Source organism: Labeo rohita, chromosome 13 (assembly GCF_022985175.1).
Source record: "Labeo rohita strain BAU-BD-2019 chromosome 13, IGBB_LRoh.1.0, whole genome shotgun sequence".
NCBI lineage: Eukaryota > Metazoa > Chordata > Actinopteri > Cypriniformes > Cyprinidae > Labeo > Labeo rohita.
Genome location: NC_066881.1, coordinates 20,671,917 through 20,694,029, shown reverse-complemented (window position 1 = coordinate 20,694,029; position 22,113 = coordinate 20,671,917). Strand labels below are relative to the sequence as shown.

The following is a 22,113-nucleotide window of genomic DNA, read 5'->3' as shown; positions in this document are numbered from 1 at the left end:
GCAATTATAAGTGAAAATGCCATTTTGGTGCTCTCTGACTTCAGCTCTTGAAGCAGACGGAGCTGAGAGCCTCCCACAGCAGGGATCTTATTAAAGGCAGCCGTCATTTAAAAAAAAGAAATGTGATTTGATACTTCCATGGCCACAATTTCATTCTTCATGAAACAAATGTTGACAAGAATGTAATGCTTCTTAACTCATTTCACTGACATTTAAATTTCTATTAAAGTCTGGCCCTTTATTGACCCCAGTATTTGAGAAAACTAAGGAGATACTCCGTCTGTTATAAAACAAACAGTGCGCTCATAAGGGACCATCTTTTGGACGCCAAGTGGTACTTGTGCTCTGGGTTTGAAGTGATGAAAACCTTCAAAAGCATTTGAGATTGATTAGGAACAGTCAGAACAAAAGTGGTGATCAAAAGAGGTCAGTTAGGACAAACTAGAACTACAATTTATGACTAACATGGTCCGTATGTTGAAAAAAACAGCTGACAAGTGTCTGAATCAACAATTTTAATTATCAAATCATAATAAAATAAAGAGCAAAACATATGAAAATATTCACTACCTTTACATAACAACCCCATTTCTTAAAGGTGCCTTTAATCAAAACAATAAATGAAACTGTAAAAACCTTGAGTGTAATAAATTGCTAAAAATGTCATGCAGAGACTATATATGTTTTCCCACAGTCTGATTTGCAGCAGTTCTATTATACTTCTGATTATACAAGTTGTTTTCACCAGGTAATATTTCCTTTTCACATCTTTCATTATCAAACCTATCATATTTGAGGAATTAAAAAAAAAAAAAAAAAAAAAAAAAAGGACAAGTCTTGTGCAATACATTTGATAATCAAGTGTCACAGGGGACTTTACTGTGTATTTAGAGGTTCTCATGCATGCATATTTTGTTAATTATCTCTACACACTTAACTTTGAATCACTGTTAGTTTCTGAATAAGAACAAAAAATTAAAAAAAAAAAAAAAGACTACAACTTGGTCACCCAACTTAGATGAATCACTTAATTCCGTAAGATCATGCAGTAAGTTTGATCCCTGGGAAGCTTGTCTGGCAACTATCCCGGGATCAAACCTAAACGATGTTCACCAGAAATAAGGATTTACAGTCTATCTATACTTTCCGTCCCCTCATTCATAGTGACTCAAAACATACTCACTGGTAGAAAAGAAAAGAAAGGCATAATGTGCTCTCAAGACAATCACCCAAAAAGTCTTCCTAAAGGAAAAGAAAGCACTGAGGCATTTTGGACAGGTTGAGTTGGCTGTTGACCAGCATTAATGGCAGTCTGCAGGACTGGGGGAAGGCGTAGTGGTTAAGTTGCTGTCGCTGGGGCAGGGGCTGGGCTCCGGGTCCGTATTTGTATTGACCTTATCATAGATGTACCCATAGAGACTGATGTTAGGCCTCTGGAGATGCTTAGAGTACACCTCATTAGAGTACTGCTTTAAGTAGACGTACAGAGTGCCTGAGAGACAGACAGAGAGAGAGGGGGAGAAAGGGGGGAAAAAAAAGATTTGAGGGATGACGAGCATCATGGCGTCAGCCGAGTCTAGAGCCATTCATAAATCAAAGAGCGCACGAGTTTACTGCCGTCTCCACTTTAGTACAATAGATGGCTGACAGCGTTTTCTCAAAAAGGTTTCAATAAACGTCACAAAGGAAAAATGGGACAGAACAGCGGGGTCAGTTGAGGCAGAACTTCACCGTACCGAAGAACACTAATGGTATCATTTAATTATGCGAAACAAATGGTTCAATATTGTAGTCATTTCAAAACTGGTAAATTTATTGTATGGTTTGTCATATTTGTTTGATTTGGCAAGATATTTAAAGGGACAGTTCACCCAAAAATGAAAATTCTGTCATTAATTACTTACCCTCATGTTGTTTCAAACCCCTAAGACCTTTGTTCAATTTCAGAACACAATTTAAGATATTTTTGATGAAATTCGAGAAATTTCTGACCCTGCACAGACAACTACGCAACAGACATGTTCAAGGCCTAGAAAGGTAGTAAGGACCTTGGTAAAATAATCCATGTGACATCAGTGGTTCAACCTCAGTATTATAAAGCTACGAGAATAATTTTTGTGCGCAAGAAAACAAGAACAACGACTTTATTTAACAATTTCTTCTCTTCCGTGTTGGTCTTCGTCGCACATACACAAGAGTACCATGACACATGAAACAACGTATAAAACTTCTTAATTTGTGTTTCGAAGATGAACGAAGGTCTTACTGATTTGGAACGACATGAGGGCGAGTAATTAATGAGAGAATTTTCATTTTAGGGTAATCAGAATTTTAGAGCTAGCAAGATATATTTTTAAAGTTGTTTACACTTATTCTGTAAGTATTAATTTGATTAAAAAATAAAAGTCAGTAAACATTGTTAAAATAAATATTTTCAATAAACGCATCAAAGAATCCAGAAAACAAAGTATAATGGCTTCCACTAAAATAAATACGTTTTTAAAGAAGTCTCTTCTGTTCACCAAGCTTGCATTTATTTGATCCATCAAGTACAGCAAAAACAGTACAATTTTGAAATATACTACTTTAACCATTTTAAATAACTGTTTCTATGTGAATATATGTTCAAATATAATTTATTCCCTTGATTTCAAAGCTGAATTTTTAGTATCATTACTCCAGTCACATGATCCTTAAGAAATCATTCTAATATTCTGATTTGCTGCTCAAAAATATTTTTATTATTATTATTATGTAGAAAACAGCTGAGCATTTTTTTTTTCAGGTTTCTTTGATGAACAGAAAGTTCAGAAGAACAGCATTTATCTAAAAGAGAAATCTTTTCTAAATAATAAATGTCTTCATCATCACTTTTGATCAATTTAAAGCATCCTTGCTAAATAAAACTATACTAACTAAATGCTGATCTTTGGATCTGTCTATTCATCAAAGAATTCTGGAAAAAAAATGTACTCCTCTGTTTTAAATATTAATAATAATAATAAAAATAACTGTTTCTTGAACAGCAAATGAGCACATTAGAATGATTTCTAAATAATCATGTGACACTGAAGACTAGAGTAATGATGCTGATCACAGGAATAAATTACATTTTAAAATATATTCAAATAGAAGACAATTATTTTAAAAAGTAAATATATTTTAAAATATTACTGCTTTTGCTGTATTTTGGATTAAATAAATGCAGACTTGGTGAGCAGAAGAGAATTCTTTCCAAAAAAAAAAAAAAAATATATATATATATATATATATATATATATATATATATATTGATATATATTTATTTGGATTAAATAAATGCAGACTTGGTATTCTTTCCAAAAAAAATTTATATATATATTAGGGCTGCAACTGGGATTTTGACTGCATTTATTTGGATTAAATAAATGCAGACTTGGTAAGCAGAAGAGAATTCTTTCCAAAAAAAAAAAATATATATATATATATATATATATAGTTTGACTGGGAGTGTATATATATAACCCACTGGCAATAAGAACGGTACAAACATACATTTTTAAAAATGTGCACCAGAAATCTGAAACAGATCTGTCCAAAAATAATGCAAATGTACGTAACAGGCCCCTTACCGACAGTGACACACTTGTCTTTTAGAAATTTGTGCATGGCATGCACGTCCCTCATGAGAACCTCATCTCCAAAAGTGAAGTAGGCCACATCTCTCCCCGCCTCTGAAGCCGCCATCAACTGCAGCAGAGCTGGAAGGACAAATGGACAGAGCTGACAGTGAGCGAAAGTTTCACTGGGCCTGCAGCCATGAACGCCATTTAGGAATCCTTTCTTATTTCACAGTCATTTCTCTTTAAACCATGCATCCCAACAGAAATGACATGCATACATTTATGTATGGATTCCTGCCATTAATGCATGGGAATATGGAATACCAAAGGAGAAAAATTCTATGTAGACGCTTCTCCCACCCCCCATTAGCACAATGAAGGGCCAATCAACCGCTGCATGCTCTATGTATGATATATTGCTGATATTCTCAGAGGGTCCCGAGTTAATACTGATAGGTGCCTAACCTAAATGACTAAACATGGTGCAATACATCACTAACGCCAGGAATCTTTTGTTTTGCTCCATGTTCCTAGCTATAAAGAAAATGACTAACACATTCAATTTTTTTTTTTTTAAAGGTAAATAATCCATGTCTAACAACCCCTATTAAGAGACTCAATCTTAGTCACCCAGCTTCAAATTGAGTCTAAAGATTTTAAATATTTAAAGAGGTTGAATGGAGTCCACTGATGAATGAACAGTGTTCAAATGAGAGCAGCCAATTACAATGGGTAATCTGTAGTCAAACCAGAGCTAAACTAACGGATTGGTCTAAAAAACTCAGCCTCAAGATTAATTTACCATGTGGCAGGTCATTGGGAGAAATTAACTAATTCCACATACAAACATATACAGATGGCTCATGGTTCAACAATGATGAACTATCAAAGATGGAATCATCTCATGAAATGGTTATTATCCTTACAACAGAAAACGATCAGCTGGCACAAGCTTGCCATGAATTTATGGATGAGGCTGGAAAATCAGTTGCACTTTTAATGGAAAACATAAATGTGTGTCAGCTGATCAATAACAGGAAAGTGGAAAAACATGTCTTGGGCCAAAAAGCAAAGTGAGAGAGATTCTCTGTATTGTCTGATTGCTAAAACACAACAAAACTAGAAATTATGATAAAAAAAAATTTATAGATAAATATGTTCAACTGACTATGTATGATTACAAACAGCATTTATCATACTCCAAATTATAATGCAGTGATGTTTACATTCATTTGTAGCATTTAAAATGCACATTTTAGGGGTTATTTAGTCAGTACAGCAGTATAGACTTTAAATATTAGCCATTAAAGAATTAGTTCACTTCCAGAATAAATATTCCCTGATAATTTACTCAACCCCATGTCATCCAAAATGTTCATGTCTTTCTTACATCAGTTACAAAGAAATTAAGGTTTTTGAAAAAACATTTCAGGATTTTTCTCCATATAGTGGACATCAATCGTGGCTAATGGGTTGAAGGTCCAAAATGCAGTTTCAGTGCAACTTTAAAGGGCTCTACATCAGGGTTGCCAGGTTTTCACAACAAAAGCCGACCAACTGGTACTTAAAACTAGCCCAGTCACGTTTTGGAAGGGGTCCCTGGCAAAAATTGCATTTCCGGGGTAAAACCATTTTTTACCAGGGTTCCCAGACATGAAAAATAACTGCGGCAACAGTGTTAAAGTATCTCAATTCCATGGGAAAAGTGCAGACTTGGCAACACTGCTCTACACGATCTGTATCGAAAACAACCGGCCATTATCTTTAAAAAAAATTCACATTTACATACTGTTTCAACCACAAATGCTCATCCCGCACTAGTTCTGCAATGAGTGTCTTCACAAATTACGTAATCATGTTGAAAAGGTCACGTGTGGTTAATTATTTGTCTGTCCACTGTAATCATAGGTCGGTACTTCCGTCTACGTCACACATGACCTTTCCAACATGATTATGTAATGCATGAAGTCGAGCTAGTGCAAGACGAGCATTTGTGGTTAAAAAGTATAACCATTTTTTTGTTCATTTTAAGAAAACGACTGATTGCTTCGATGCATTAAAAATGCAATTTGCATCTTCAAACCATTAGCCACCATAGTAGTCAAATTTAATTTCTTTGGGACTTAAAGAAAGACATGAACATCCTGGATGATATGGGGGTGAGTAAATTATCAAAAAAAAAAAAATTCTGGAAGCAAACTAATCCTTTAATGAGCACCAAAAAATGATAATTAACAGCTAGAATGTCAATAACGGTCATAACTGTAATATTTGTGAATGAAAATTCAAAAATGTGCATCTTCAGAATTGTGTAGCTTCACTTTGTGAGGAACAGATGATGGTTTTATTTTCTACTCCACGACCTGCATGTACCTTTGAGTCGCGTGTCGCCTCCAAACGCACCGCATCCCCAGTTTCCTGTGGCAACAGCGGAGAGGTTCTCAGGGTTCGGAGTATGTCGCATGAAACCGCAATATGCCTGAAAACAGGAGACATCCTTATACCATAGAGAAACAAAAACAAGCTAATCACTAAGAGACTGACAAGAAGACTCATGTCATGCCTCATTAAATCCTTTAAGCAACACAGACTGGCAAGGTTAAGAAAATCAAAGGCCATTAGGGCTTGACGGGGGTCAAGGATTTGCCATTTTATGTCATCAGTGTGAAAGACAGAAGAATATTTGCTTAAAGCCTTTGCTGACCTTGTTTAGCTCCCGGGTCATTTTCTCAAACTGAAACTGTTCCATGCAATTCCTGTATTTTAGTGCATCCATGGCCACAATCTCGGTGCACCTCCGCTGCCACCCGTCTCTGAGCATGTGAAAAGGTGTTTGTTTAATTCCAGGCTTTCCTTATTTTTATTATCTGAATTATGATGCGTGTCTTTGTTGTTTGGTTTTCAGGATAGTTAACTACATTTTAAAAAGTTAAGAGGTGTTTCCTGAAATTATTGTCATGAGTAATCCATGATTGTCCTTACCTGGGTATCTCATCTTTGTAACTGTCTTCCCATTTGAAGCTCTCTGCATAGCCAGAGTACTTGCTGTATTGCTCTGTGCCTAAAGAAAGACCAAATACAACAGAAATACATGAGAAATGGGTATTTTATAAAACAGTATGCATCAGATTTTTATTATTATTGGTTCCACTTTATATTAGGTGGCCTTAATGTATATTTATTGTGTCCATATTGTTTTGCAAAACACTTTTGCTGCTACTGAGGTGGGATACTAAGTTTAGGTGGTACGGGTAGGTTAAAGGGTGGGTCAACAGCGTAACTATAAATGTAATTACAGAAATGAATTACATATGTAATTACATGCAGGTATTTTTTAAAATATAAGTACAATGTATGTACACAATAACAGATTAATTTAAAATGTCATCTAGTGTAAAGTGGAACCCAATTATTTTGATTGCTTATAATATCCATGTAGAAAACTACATATAGTTTTCCAGCTCTATCATAAACAACTATATTATAAAATTGGACATGTTATTATAACTAGCTGGAAGGGCTCTCATTACATACTGCACACAATTTTCCTTCTTGATCATTTTTTAATTGCATGTATCTGTTTTATTACTTTTAGGACACGCAAATCAAACCACTTGCTTAAGTGACCGTATCCTGATGGAAAAACACTTCCAGTCACTGCGCATCTCCCCACTACCATTAAGAGACCTCCAGAATCCTCCTCCCTCACCTTGATCTAATTAGCGTTTGTGGCCAGTTTCAGTGGCACTCTGACAAAGAGCAATCGCGAGATTAAAATCCAGTCCCCGTACCAGCGCTTCAGCATTTCTGCCAAGTCTACTGATGCAGAAAGAGTGCATTAAGGAGCCCGTGTCATGATGCATTACTGGCGGGATATGATTTGCTGCAAAGGCGAGTTGCTGTGCAATAGAAACGGAGATGACGATGAATATTTCGTTTGTTGTAATAACCGTGATGGAATGGCTGGATCCATTAGAGAAGGCCGTTCCCGCAGTCATTCATTGTGGCCAGAGGTAATACCGCTAAGTGGAAAGAGGGGGCAGCAGGGGTAAGAGAGAGAGAACGTCAGTAAAAGAGAGAGAGATGACTAATATCTGAGCTTGATTCCATGTGAGGGTATTTTGTGATTGGGGTGGAAAGCGCCAAGTTCACAGTGACTTTGAGGCTGATTTCCAGAATTATAACTCACTAACACCTTTGAAAATGACTTCCCAATGGTGTATAACCACTTCTAAATCTCTTCTATTTTTCCAGGAAATGACAGAGTGGTTTGAAAGCCAAAATATTTTGATTTATTAACAGTGCATTTGGAAAACAACAGAGGGCATGGATGGATTAGAAATGAGCGGGACAGCAGGTGTGCGAGTGGGCAACAGCCAATCAGCGCAACATTTCTATGTGGATGTGACTGCAGTCATTCCTTAAAAATAAGGAGAGCATTCAACTATGCAAACAACTCTCTGTAACAGGTGAACGATTTGACTCTTTTGTCAACCATGTTTTTTGTCACAGATTTTGTAGTCTCAGCCTCAGACGTCACGGCCACGGACCATTGGCTGAACGTCTAACGCATATAGCGGACAAAACTGAAAACACTTCAGGAGTTTCAAAGTTGTCATCGGATTGGTTGAATTCTATATTTTTGATTTCTGGGAGACGTGTGTGTCGTGTTCTTTAACATTCCTGCTGTGAAGCCGTCATGTTTACAACTGTGACAAGCACTTATCGGGATCAACTAAATGTTGGACTTTCAAAAGTATGTGAATTACGTAAAGTTCGCAACATAGACTCTGTAAAATCAAGATCAACATCTAAGAGTTTTACACACCGGTCTGTTATTGTGGGGACATTTCCACGCCCCTAAACATGACGTGGCACAAAATGAAACGTGATTGGTTGTTTTACCTCTTGGGCGGTCCTTGGCCATTCAAAGCGGCCAAGGTTCCCAGACCTTCTGCCATAAGTCTGAAGGTCTGGATACCCGAGACTACAGGTTTTGAGTAATGTCTTTCTGACTGGATAATACTTGGTGATGAACAAGTAACTCTGTTCCATTTTAGTGAGAAAAACAGACAAATATAAAGCTCAATTTATATCCTGTCTTCATCACCAAATAGGAAAACAAAGACACATGGCACATCATGGTGTCAGCCTTGGAAGAACCTTTTTTATATAACCAGGTAAGAGGTCATACATTTCAGTTTCTCCAAGCCGTCACAGTTTTTCAGGCTCAAATTTCGCTTGAGGAACATTTATGACACATCAGGGCTATTACAGCAACTAAAAGTAAAACCTTAAAAAAACTGTTACCTTAAAAATAAAATATATGTTAAGTGAAATGTCAACTTTATTGTAATTTTAGTGCATTAGGGTATAGTGCATAATTGAAAAAAAAAACAATAAAAATGGCAAAAAACTTTGACTAAAATTAAAGTGAAAATAAAATATATAAAATAAAACATTCAAAATGAAAAAAAAAATAAAAATGATACAGTATATCTGATACTAAAAAAAAAACACTGTGACACACTGGATTGGACTGGCATGCAATTTACAAGCACTACGCAATTAAGTAATTGTGTAATAATTATTTAACTACTATGTAATTATTTGTAACTATTTAAATGGATAGCTCAACCAAAAATAAAATTAAAATAGAAATAAAATAAATAATAAAAAGTAAATATACTGATATATGTCAGGTTTTTTTTGCCTATATATTAAAAAGTCAATGGTCACCAAAACTGAACATTCTCCTAAACATCATCTTTTTTTTTTAGTTTTATTTTCAGATATGTGAAGCAAAACATATGTTGTATAAACAACATTACAAACATTTTTCTTCAATAATAAAATAAAACAAACAAACAAACAAAAACTCGAGAAATAATCTATTTAGCTGTCTTAATTATTAATAAAAAAAAACAACAAATCAAAACCAAAAATCTAAAAAAAAGTAGTTCCTTTCCGTTATTTTGCAATAAGAGAAGGTAAACGCTCCAAAAAAGAGCCCAAATTTTTGGCAACAGATTTCGGTGATTTTCTAACATTGAAAAGGATTTTCTCAGGGGTGCAATATGAAATGAGTTCGTTGATCCAGTGTTTTCTAGATGGAGAATGAGTCGGCTTCCAATTCACTAATATACATTTTTTCCAGCCGTACCAGCCAAAAGTATGAAATATTTTTTTATGATGAGATGAATCTAATAATTCAGTATTCCCTAATACCCAAACTCTATGATTATAACTGATTGGGATACCAATAACCTTTGAAGATATATCAATTATATCTTCCCAAAAACCCTTAGACATCATCTTTTTTTAATATCTATATCTATATCTATTTTTAATTGTTTCAATTTTACTGTTCAAGAAAAAGTGGCAGCTCTTGTAGGCTGCATTTATGTAGCACTTTGTGACAAATTAATTTTCAATGACATTTCCATGACCAATCATTTGTGATTAACTTGATGAACCTTAAAAAACGACTTTGATTGAGCCAGTTGAATTTTGATTCTGAAAGAATCATTTAAACTGCTTTACAAACGGATTCATTACCAAACTTACACTCTCAAACTTACAGTTCTTAAGAATCCATAACTAGTAATTAAAACCAATAGCCATCAGGTAACCTACACTACCAGTCAAAAGTTTATGACCAGTAAGATTTTTAATTTTTAAGACGTCTCTACTGCTCACCAAGCCTGCATTTCCAAAGTACAACAAAAACAGTACCATTTTGAAATATTTTTACTATTTAAAATAAGCGCTTTCTATTTGAATATATTTTAAAATGAAATTTATCCCTGTGATCAAAGATAAATATGCAGCATCATTACACCACTGAACATTCAGCAATCATTCTAATATGCTGATTTGCTGTTCAAAACATTTATTATTATATTATCAATATTTTTCAGATTTTTTTTGATGAATAGAAAGATCAGCATTCATCTGAAATAAAAAGCTTTTGTAATATTACACACTATACAGCAGTTTTCAACATGTTTTTAAAGCAGCAAATCATAGTATTAGAATGATTTCTGAAGAACTATGTGACTGGAGTAATGATGCAAAAAAATTTAAATCACAGGAATAAATTACATTTGAAAATATATTTAAATAAAAAAAAAAAAACAGTTATTTTTTCAAAATTTTACTGTTTTTGCTGTACTTTGGATCAAATAAATGCAGGCATGGCAGTCAGAAAAGACTTGAAACTTACTGTTCAAAAACTTCTGACTGGTAGATTATGTACTTCTTATACTAAATTGACTAATATTAAAACCACTTTAAGTTGTTTTTTTTTTTTTTTTTTTTGATTAGCACTGAAGTACCACTACTTTCTACTTCCCTAGGTGTGTGTATCATTCTGTAGCAATAGAAGTTGGAAATCAGCAGCAGGGATCACATGCTACAAACAACAAGTGAGGAAGTAAAGGGACAAACTGTTTGTAATGTATCGGATGCAGGACACTTACTCATGACCTGGGCTCCTCTCCAATCCTGCCACTCAGTCAAAGAGCACAGTTCATAAAGGAGGAACAGAGTGATGGAAGAAAAGCACAGAGACAGAGAGAGACACAGAAGAAGAGGGAGAGATATGTAGTGAGAGGAAGAGGGGGGGGTTGTCACTTAACGTGTTGACTCAAGCACAGTGAGTTGGAGGGTGAAAAATAGGGCAATTCAGCTAGAGAGAAATGAGGAATAACAGGACTGCCCTGAGTCCAGCGTGAATCAATGTAATGGATTTACGTTCAAATTGGATGAGGAGGGAAGACGGGGGGAGGGGGTGGTAAGAATGGAGCTGAATGTATACACAAGCTTCAGTGAGAAATGGCAAATTGCTTGCGGCAAAAACATGTGAGGTGCTATTCAGCTCAGTATAAGTAGTGTTAGAGGAGTGTGATTACAGGGACTGACTTCATTAGCCGATGAAAACAAACCTGAGCTCACCGATAATCGGATCCTGCATTAAAAATAAATACCTAATAACAACCATGATTACTCTACTCTGTCCTGATTCAAACCCTGCAAAATAAGGTGAATGATTTTATGGTTTTTGAATGTCTCGTTGAAAATTAATTCAAATAATGTACTAAAACACTGTGACACTCATCTTTGGACACTGTCCAATTTTTGAATGAATGAACTAATTTTTCAATGAATGAGGCGCAATCTGAGCCACTTAATTACTTATGGGCATCTCTATGGAAGCCTATTAGAAAAAAAAAATAAAATAAAAAAAATAAAGTAATTAGAACTTTTGATCTCAAAAATCTGTGAGATAAAAGCTTTTTTTCTCAGAATTGTGATATAAACTACAATTGAAAGCTCTAAAGTCAGAATTGTGAGAAATTCGGTTGCAATTCACAATTGTGAGATATGAACTTGCAATTTTGACTTTTTTCTCAGAATTGTGAATTTTGAACACAAAATTGTGAGTTATTAAGTCAGAATTATGAGATATAAACTCTCAATTCTAAGAAAATATCAGTCCCCTCACTCATTTTCCCTTCAGAACTGGACTTCATAACTCACAATTGCGAGTTTATATGTCACAATTCTGAGGAAAAAAAAAAAAGTCATAATTGCAGGATACAAACAATTCTGAAAAAAAGTTGCGATTGCAAGTTCATATTTCACACTAACTTTATGTTCTGTAATTCTCACTATTTCACAATTCTGACCTTATTAACTCGCAATTTCAAGTTTATATCTCACAATTCTGAGACAAAAAGAAAAAAGTCAGAATTGTGAGATGAAAAGTCGCAATACATCCATAAAGTCCATACACAAACAAAACAGAACAAACACAAAGAAACAAAACAAAACAAAACAAATACTATTTTGTTTAGTCTGTTACTGTTTAGGCAAGCGACAGTTAACATTAAATATTTTTACTTAAAAAATAATTTCCTTGCACTAATTGTAATACATTTAGTAAATTAAAAAAATATTAGTTTTATTATGTTTTCTATGCTTTCTAGTTTGTTTATTAGTTTTTTTGGTGAAAAGTGCTACATGATTTATTTGAACTGAATTTAAATGCTTATTTTCATGTTTATACAAGATTAATTACAAATACTACCAGTCAAACGTTTTAAACAGTAAGATTTTTAATGTTTTGAAAGAAGTCTCTTCTGCCCGCTAAGCCTGCATTTATTTGATCCCAAGTACAGAAAAAAAAAAAAAAAAACTGTAAAATATTGAAATATTTTTACTATTTAAAATAACTGTTTTCTATTTGAATTTATTTTAAAATGTGATTTATTTCTGTGATCAAAACTGAATTTTCAGCATCATTACTCCAGTCTTCAGTGTCACATGATCCTTCAGAAATCGTTCTTTTATGCTGAAACGTTTAGATTTTTTTTATTATCAATATTTAAAACTAATTTTTCAGGATTCTCTGATGAATAGAAAGATCCAAAGATCAGCATTTATCTCAAATAAAAAGCTTTTGTACCATTATACACTATACCATTCAAAAGCTTGGAGTCAGTATTTTTTATTTAGCAAAGATGCTTTTAATTGATCAAAAGTGATGATAAAAACATTTATAACGCCACAAAAGATTTATATTTCAGATAATTGCTGTTCTGTTAAACTTTCTATTCAACAAAGAAACCTCAAGGATCATGTGACTGGAGTAATGGAGCTAAAAATTTGGCTTTGAAATCAAAGGAATAAATTAAATTTTAAAATGTATAGAACACATTTATTTTAAATAGTAAAAATATTTCAATTTTTTTTTTTCTGTTTTAAAAAGTTATTGCTGTACTTTGGACAAAATAAATGCAGGCTTGGTGAGCAGAAGAAACTTCTTTAAAAAAAAAAAAAAAAAAAAAAAAAAAAATATATATATATATATATATATATATATATATATATATATATATATATATATATATATATATATATTAAAAATCTTACTGTCCAGAAACGTTTGACTAATAGGCCTGGTTTCACAGACAGGGCTTAGACTAAGCCAGGATTAGGTCATAGTTCACACTCCACTTTTTTCGAAAATAGGCTCATTGTCCAACTCCGCTAGAGTTGAACAGCTGAGTTTTACCATTTTTGAATACATTCAGCTGATCTCCGGATCTGGTGGTAGCACTTTTTGCATAGCTTAGATCACTGAATCTGATTAAACCGATAGCATCTCGCTCAAAAATGACCATATATAATGACGATATTTTTCCTATTTAAAACTTAACTCTTCTGTAGTTACATTGTGCATTAAGACTTACGGAAAATGAAAAGTTGTGATTTTCTAGGCTGATATGACTAGGAACTATACTCTCATTCCAGCGTAATAATCAAGGAACTTTGCTGCCAATCTCTACCATGGGTGCAGCAGGCGCAACGATATTGCACAGCGCCTGAAAGTGACCGGCACTAAGTTTGTGTAGATGCAGAGTTGACGGCTGCGTAATATCATTGTGCCTCCTGAACCCATGGTACGCCAGCAAAGTTCCTTGATTATTATGCCGAAATGAGAGTATAGTTCCTTTTCATTTTTCGTCCATCTTTGTGCACGATGTAACTACAGAAGAGTCAAGTTTTAAATAGGAAAAATATTGAAATGCTAACGGTCTAATCGGATTCAATGATCTATGCTAAGCTATGCGAAAAGTGCTACCGCCAGACCCGGAGATCGGCTGAATAGATTCGAAAACCGTAAAACTCAACTGTTTAACTCTAGGGGAGTTGGAAAATTAGCTATTTTCAAACAAAGTGGAGTGTTCCTTTAAGTCATTTTTATAAACGCGTCTTAGAAAGAACATTACTGATGTGCATCTTGAGACAAAACAAAGGCATTAATATATTTTGAGATCAGTCAGTGCAAGTTTCTTTCAGTTAAAAACAGCTCAGACTTACATTTTAGACTGGGACTAGGATTAAGCCTTGTTTGTGAAACCATGGGGTAGTGTATTATCTTTTTATTGTTTATTACATTTAATACTAATTATTTTATTTAGAAAACAACACTATTTTCATAACGCTTAATAATTTTCCTCACAGTACAAACGCAGCTGCCATGACTTTTTGAAAGGGGTCCCTCGCAAAAATATTGTCATAATTGTCATTAAAATCATTTCCATGTCAAGAAAGTAAAATCATTAAATTCGTCATGATTCCCAAGCCAGCTCATTATATAATGAGCCATAGGTTCATCCAAGCAAAAAAAAAAAAAAAAAAAAAAAAGCTAATATTTTCACACTTTTTAGAAAACAGGTGTTTGAACAGCTAGAAGGGAGGAACACGACACTTGAGTGGTGGCTTAGATCAATCAGACAGGGATGTGTGATGGTGTGCAGGACAGACGGGAGGGAGGAGCGGACCGTTTCCACTGCTGTGCATGTGTGTGTGTGCTAACCTGTGATGATGAGACACTCGTTGTAGTCCAGAGCTTCCGTGAAGAGGCGTGATACGATGAGCTCAGGGTTGATGATGAAGCGTATCTCCTCCTGGACCAACCCCATACCTGTCACCCCTCCACCCACCATCCTGTTCGCAAAGTCCACCTGCAGCACAAATAAAAACACATGTTCATCTTCTGCAAAATTGTTCAGCTGGTCTAAAGGGTAAAAAAAAAATATTATTTCATCCTTGGTGTGAAATGATGTTACGGTACAGAGATCTATGACACTTGTCTGAACATTCAAATGGTCAGACTGTAAGCTAGGATGTTTGTCCAGTATGTCACGAGAGATTATAGGTTCTGGGTAAGGGACAGGGTGCTAAAATGCACGGGGTGGAAAATAGAGTGCTCTACCCGACTGTGCGTAAAACTACAAAAGACGAGTAAAGTAAAAGAAGGAAAAAATTCTGCACAGTTCTGGAGACCTTCAATTTGTGCAAAATTTTTGGTGCATGTACAAATCCAAAATTACCTTTTTGCTACACTTGCTGATGGCAAATGAATTCAGAAAATTTAATGGCCATAAATATTTCTCAGCCATGAAACTGTAACTGTAATTTAAACAAAACAAATAGCAAAATCTAAATTAGGTAAATAATTAAAATAATAAATAAACATCCAAAATTATAATTATATATAATTGTAAACATGAAAACATTTTCACTGAGGTAACACACAAGCAGAACAGGCTTCTTTCAACTGTGACCCTGCAGGTTGCTGCCAAGGCCAAATGTCCACTTCCTCTTTACTGAATAATGGATCTATTAAGGACCGGTCACTAGCCATGAAGGTCAGATAACTCAAAACAAATGAGTAAATATGTTCACAGCTTCCAAGCAGACTATTTAGGCTGTTGTCTAATTTGTGACCCTGGACCACAAAACCAGTAATAAGGGTCAATTTTTTAAAATTGAGATTTATAGATCATCTGAAAGCTAAATAAATAAATTTGTTAGTATAAGACCATATTTATCCAAGATGCATTTGAAAATCTAGAATCTGAGGGTTCAAAAAAAACACAAAAACAAAAATGTGATGGGAAATCACCTTTACAGTTGTCCAAATGAAACACATAGCAATGCATATTACTAATCAAAAATTAAGTTTTGATATTTTTACAGTAGGAAATTTACAAAATATCTTCATGGAACATACTCTGTACTTAATATCCTAATGATTTTTGGCATAAAAAAAAAAAAAAAAATCTATAATTTTGACCCATACATTGTATTTTTGGCTATTGCTATGAATATACCCGTGCTACTTCTGATTAGTTTTGTGGTCCAGGGTCACATTTAATACTCTTGTGTTTTTATTTATAAAATTATGTCATACTGCAACACATTATATCACACTATACAACCATATTACACGTACTATTGGTATGCATTAGTATTTATATACCATTTATATACCATATCAGGGGTATCATATAAGGGTGGCCTGATGTTTTTCCAGAAAAAGTGCCTGACATAAAATCAGTTCTGACATAAAAATGAAATAAAAAAGTTTTGCACTATTTACCATATTAGTGGCACTAAAATGCTGAAATGGCAAAAAAAAAAAAAAAATTATATATATATATATATATATATACACATACATACATACACACATACATACACATGCACACACACACATATATATACACATACATATACATATACATATATATACACATATATATATACACACATATACATACATACATACATACATACATACATGCATGCATGCATGCATGCACACACACACACATACACACATACACACATACATACATATATATATATTTTTTATTTTTAAACATTTCTATTCCTAATTAATAAAAACAATTGACATAAAGAAGAAGTGTAGGAGATATTTGATGTAAAACACATCAAATACATAATTATATGAGTTACATGAGTGATTGATTTGTGGCACTGCTAAATTCTGCTGTGGAAGCCATTTCCTCAGTGCTGTCTCCTATTGTTATGCATTTTTATATTTCACAGACTGGGAGTGTGGGCAGCAGTGCTAATATTGGCCCAGGACAGCTTTGAAAAGGTAAACAGGGTAAGAAGTGTAGGACCCCTTTGAGGCTGTGTTTTGCAGGCTGTCAGGCCGGACTCACTGGGCCACAGCCTCCTCAGTGAGATGGAGGAGAAAAGGGGAGGGAGGTTGGCAGGCTGCCAGATGATCTCGCTGATCAGGTCACTCAACTCCAGCTCCGACCGCCCCGCCTCTCCTCAGCACTACTGACAACCTGTCAGACCGTCCCACCCTTCCGGAAACATCCGTCAATCCGGCCGGCAGGACCCCGGGCTCCTGGGACCTCCCAGGGCTGTTCATGTGTGCCCATCAGCTGTCAGGGTGTGCCCTGCCCCAACTGGGGAGAGATGGGAAAAGAAGAGCAGGGCAGAAGACCCCGGCAGACAGACTCTGCAATGAACCCGAGAGGTGCAAGGAGGGACGTGATCGGGGCCAACGGATCTGCAGAATCTCAGTCAATTGGGTCAACACTGAGATGTTTAGGTTGCTGTTGTTTTGTTTTTGACATGTTGCGTCCAATACAAATTTGTGCTTCACAAAAACAAAACAAAAAAATCTTGCTATATAAACAAAAAGACTCTCCTCGCTATACTATCAATAGCGCTGGGCGGTTTGGCCAAAAATCTGTATCACGTTTTTTTTTAGGATTCTGACGGTTTATCACTGACTGTGCCTTTATATTAATCAGAATGCATGAAACAGTTTCAGAACCACTACATTTTAATCATGATTTAAACATACATGCTACATATAGCATGAGCAGTTGTTGTTATAATTTCACAATTCAAAGCAAAAACAGAATGCTCTGATCTTAGCTTTGTGATATTATGCTACATAAAACATCTAAACGAAACAAAAACAGCAGACGGGCTGAACGAGAGCACAAATTCACTCTCTGACAGCAGGTGGCGCTTATGGAACAGCAGGGATACAGTGTTTCCTTGGCTACTGCTGTAAACAAAGCAGCACAGTGCAACGCAACACTTTTAAACACCACATTAATATGCATTATATGGAGGTGAGATGAAAAGAAAATACCATTTAAACTTTTCTAAACATAGTCGGTTCCCTGCAGAGATACACTCATCACCTTTTGCTCATCCTGAATAGTGAGCTGATCTGACTGCTATAGTATGTTCTCTTCTTTGTGTCCATCTTCAGCATCTCTGGCTTCTGTTAACAGCCATTCCCATTTGGTTTACTTGCCCAGTTAAAGAATTAATTGTGTGCTATTAACAGTTCTCTAACTATTAGTCAGAAGTGTATGCAGTTAACAGGGATCTCCTCTCAATTAAGGACACGTGTATGTTGTTTAGCCACTTGTACCGGTACGCCATTTTTTTTTAAAAATTCATACCATTTGCATAATTCAAACCAGTTTACCGTTCGAAGCGGTATATCACTCAGCACTAAATCAAAACTGCATATCTTAAAAAAAAAAAAAAAAAAAAAAAACACACAAAAAAAAAAAACTAAAGATACGCATAATGGAAATAAATCTACATTGAAAGCCAATCAGAATCCATCCTGCTTTAAGAAGGGCTTAAGAATTTAAAGAGAAAGATGACAAAACTGCAGCACAAGTTTATGCAGGATTCATACAGATACTGTAAAATGAAATTCCAGGACTTTTAAAGACTTTTTCTTTGATTTGATGTTTTACTGTTTAATAAAAAGGTTGTCAGAAAAGAAAAAGATTCACAAATCTGCTCCGAAGTCCCGAACTGAAACTAATGATTCGCGAACCTGCACTCGCACAAAATCCCGATCTGAATAATGATTCACAAATCTTTCTGAATCAAATTATTCACAATCCACACTCTAACATCCCGATCTGAATAATGATTTGAAAACTATCATTACAGGTCACAACTCCGAGCGCGGATCGAGAATCATTCAATTTGCTAAATGATTCACAAACCCCTTCCGAAGTCCAAATCTAAATCAATTGATTCACGATTTGAAGTCCTGATCTGAATCAAATGAAATTTCCAATCTGAGTCATTCATGAACCCCCTCCGAAGTATCAATCTAACTCAAATGAATCGCGATACGCAATTTGATGTCCTGATCTGAATCAAATGATGCGCGATCCAATTGAAGCACTTCGAAACTATTAGTAAATAATTTTGTGACCCAATGGTGTAACTGATTTTGAGTTTTGAAAAGCTTAATTTCACCCATCACTACACGTGCTTTGTATAAATGACTCTTTTAACTTGATCTGTTTTTTTCTAGTGAATCATTTGAAATGAATGAAAAGTGACTCACTCAATTGATTAGGTTCATCTGTTCCTCTTTTTGTGACTTCAGTCATGTTTACATGGCATTGTCAGTACTACTACTGGTTTAGTTTTATGACATTAACTGAAATAAGAGAAAAAGTATGACATTTTTTGAATTGTTAAATTTTGCATGAAAAGACGTGCTTACTGAAAACAATATTTTTTAATGCTTATTTCATAGATAAACTGTCTTTTAATAATTCAATCACTTTTAAAGTACCTCTTCAGGAATATTTAAAATGTAAAGGCCGTTTTCAAGGCCTTTACATTTTAAAAAGTCAAATTCAAGTACTTCACGCACGTTGTACAAACCCTGTTTATAATAAGTAGAACGCTATTTGAAGTCAAAATGGCATCATCCCTTAATACAAGTTAATACAAGTTAAAGCCTTCTCTTCTGCAAAATAATTAAACTTTATTTGTCTTTAAAAAAAAAAAAAAACAAAAAAAAAAAAAGTAATTTGGGGGAAAAATAATGCCAATATTGCCAAACAGTTCAAGATAAACTGCCTAAATTATTCACAGCTGGAACAAAACCAGCACAATTAACATTAAAAAAAAAAAAATTAATAATTAGTATAATTAACACCTATGCAAGTCCTTCTTGGGGAGAGAGGAAGGATGACAGAAAAGGTCTTTTGTGTCAAAGACCTAAATCTCCAATCTGACAGATGTCACAATCAAAGCTACCCATGCATGACATTCACCTGAAGCATCCCGTAGCCCTCATCCTCTATGGTGCCCTTACAGGTGATATGAAGACGGGTGAGCTGTGTCTTTGAACTAAGGGTTAAAAACAACTCCATCAAAACACTACAGGCAAAATAACAATCACTCACTAAAACATTCATTTATAAGTACTGTTAAACAGCTGGATCATTAAAAGTGGCAGGCTAGAAATGTTATAGTGAACTAGGAGTGCAAGGTTACATTCATGACTTAAGCAATCTGAAATACAACCATCTCAGCGGTAAGAGTTTTCTAATAAGCAAAACAGAGAGGCGGTTTGGCCTCGCCTGCACTGCCAGAGGAAGCAATTGGCCAAAGTGACTACACAGTGCCAAAGTTCATTTATCAAGCACAAAGCATTGTAAAGGAAAAATCTCTGTGAACTACTTTAAATGTCAGAGAGCCCTCTAGCTGTAGCATATACAGAAATAAATGTGAGGTTTATTAATTCGCCTTTTTTTTAAATCAATACAATATATGCCATTTTTTCTACTTTTCCCTTGTGAACCATAAAGATAAACTGATCCCCAAAAGGGAAAATCCATACATTAATAAAATAAAATGAAAATAAATAAGTATAAAAAGTCATTTAATATCAAGCATTATAAATAAGGTACCTTTCCCATTTTGGAAAACTGCTCAGGCTTTGTCTTGTGAATGTGATAAGGCCAGTGGGCACTGAAAGTGTACAAAAAACAACAACAACAGGAATATAACAAATACCATTTTAGGAAAGTCTGAGTGTTAAAGGAGAAATTCACTTCCAGAACAAAAATTTACTCACCCCCTTGTCATCCAAGATGTTAACGTCTTTCTTTCTTCAGTTGTAAAGAAATTATGTTTTTTGTGGAAAACATTTCAGGATTTTTCTCCATATAGTGGACTTCTATGGTGCCCCAAAATTCCACGCAGCTTCAAAGGGCTCTAAACAAGCTAAGGAAGAATGGTCTTATCTAGCGAAACGATCGGTTATTTTCTAAAAAAAACCAAAAAACAAAAAAAACAACAAAATGGTACAATTTATATACTTTTTAACCTCAAACACTCTTGCCTAGCTCTGCTTGTATTCTGGTTCAAGACAGTTAGGGTATGTCGAAAAACTCCCATCTCATTTTCTCCTCCAACTTTAAAATCGTCCTACACTGCTGTTTTACCTTTTTTTGTAAAGGGTGTTTGATTTTCTTTGCATGTTCACTTTGTAAACACTGGGTCAGCACTTCTGCAGCGATATAGGATGATTTTGAAGCTGAAGGAGATGGGAGTTTTTTGACCTACCCTAACATGACCGGAATACACAGAGTTCACGCAGAGCTAGACAAGATGAGCACTGGAGGTTAAAAAAAAAGTATATAAATTGTACATTTTTTCAGAAAATAACAGATCGTTTGGCTAGATAAGACCCTTCTGAGATTCTGCTGGGATTGTTTAGAGCCCTTTGAAGCTGCATTTAAACTGCATTTTGTAAGTTTAACATCGGGGGCACCATTGAAGTCAATTATATGGAGAGAAATCCTGAAATGTTTTCCTCAAAAAACGGATTACACTAAGGGTGATCTATTGTAAAATTGTAGCTGTAATTCCCACCCCTGTCCAGTTGGTGTTGAGCGTGCTCCAGTCTGGCAGCAGAGCGCTGGATCCAGAACAAAAACGGAAATGTCACGAATTTTTTTATATGTTTGATTACGCACAGGCGAGTAGACAGAAGATACAATGATCTGTCACGCCACATTAAAGAGCGGCAAAATGGTATTTATTGCTTGAATTTCCTTATGAAATGGACATAATTTGAAATGTAAGACTTTGTTTTATATCAAAAGTAACACAAAGCCTAGCCTATTGCTACTTTTTATAAGGAAGACGCACTATGTACTGTTTAAAACATCGATTGTAATTTAAGAATCTAATTTGGTTCATTAAAATCAGAATCTATTAAAATCGAGAAAACGTTTATTTATTTATTTTTTTTACCCAGCCCTAGCATATTTTGTGCTGTCATACTGTAGGTTCATTATTAAAAATGAAAATGTGAACA

General features: G+C 34.8%; 1 protein-coding gene across 2 annotated transcripts in view; it reads right to left on the bottom strand.

Moving 5' to 3' along the window:
* Positions 1-500: 500 nt before the first annotated feature.
* The window catches only part of parga (poly (ADP-ribose) glycohydrolase a), a 45,775-nt gene continuing 24,162 nt past the window's right edge, over positions 501-22,113 (bottom strand). For both annotated transcript variants that reach the window (XM_051126539.1, XM_051126540.1), the window contains exons 11-18: positions 20,699-20,759; positions 20,060-20,135; positions 14,989-15,136; positions 6,585-6,663; positions 6,307-6,415; positions 5,976-6,081; positions 3,612-3,740; positions 501-1,492 (exon numbers count right to left, since the gene is read on the bottom strand). In XM_051126539.1, the coding sequence (XP_050982496.1) occupies positions 1,302-1,492; positions 3,612-3,740; positions 5,976-6,081; positions 6,307-6,415; positions 6,585-6,663; positions 14,989-15,136; positions 20,060-20,135; positions 20,699-20,759 (899 nt within the window). In that variant the 3' untranslated portion in view covers positions 501-1,301. The remainder of the gene's footprint in view (positions 1,493-3,611; positions 3,741-5,975; positions 6,082-6,306; positions 6,416-6,584; positions 6,664-14,988; positions 15,137-20,059; positions 20,136-20,698; positions 20,760-22,113) is intronic.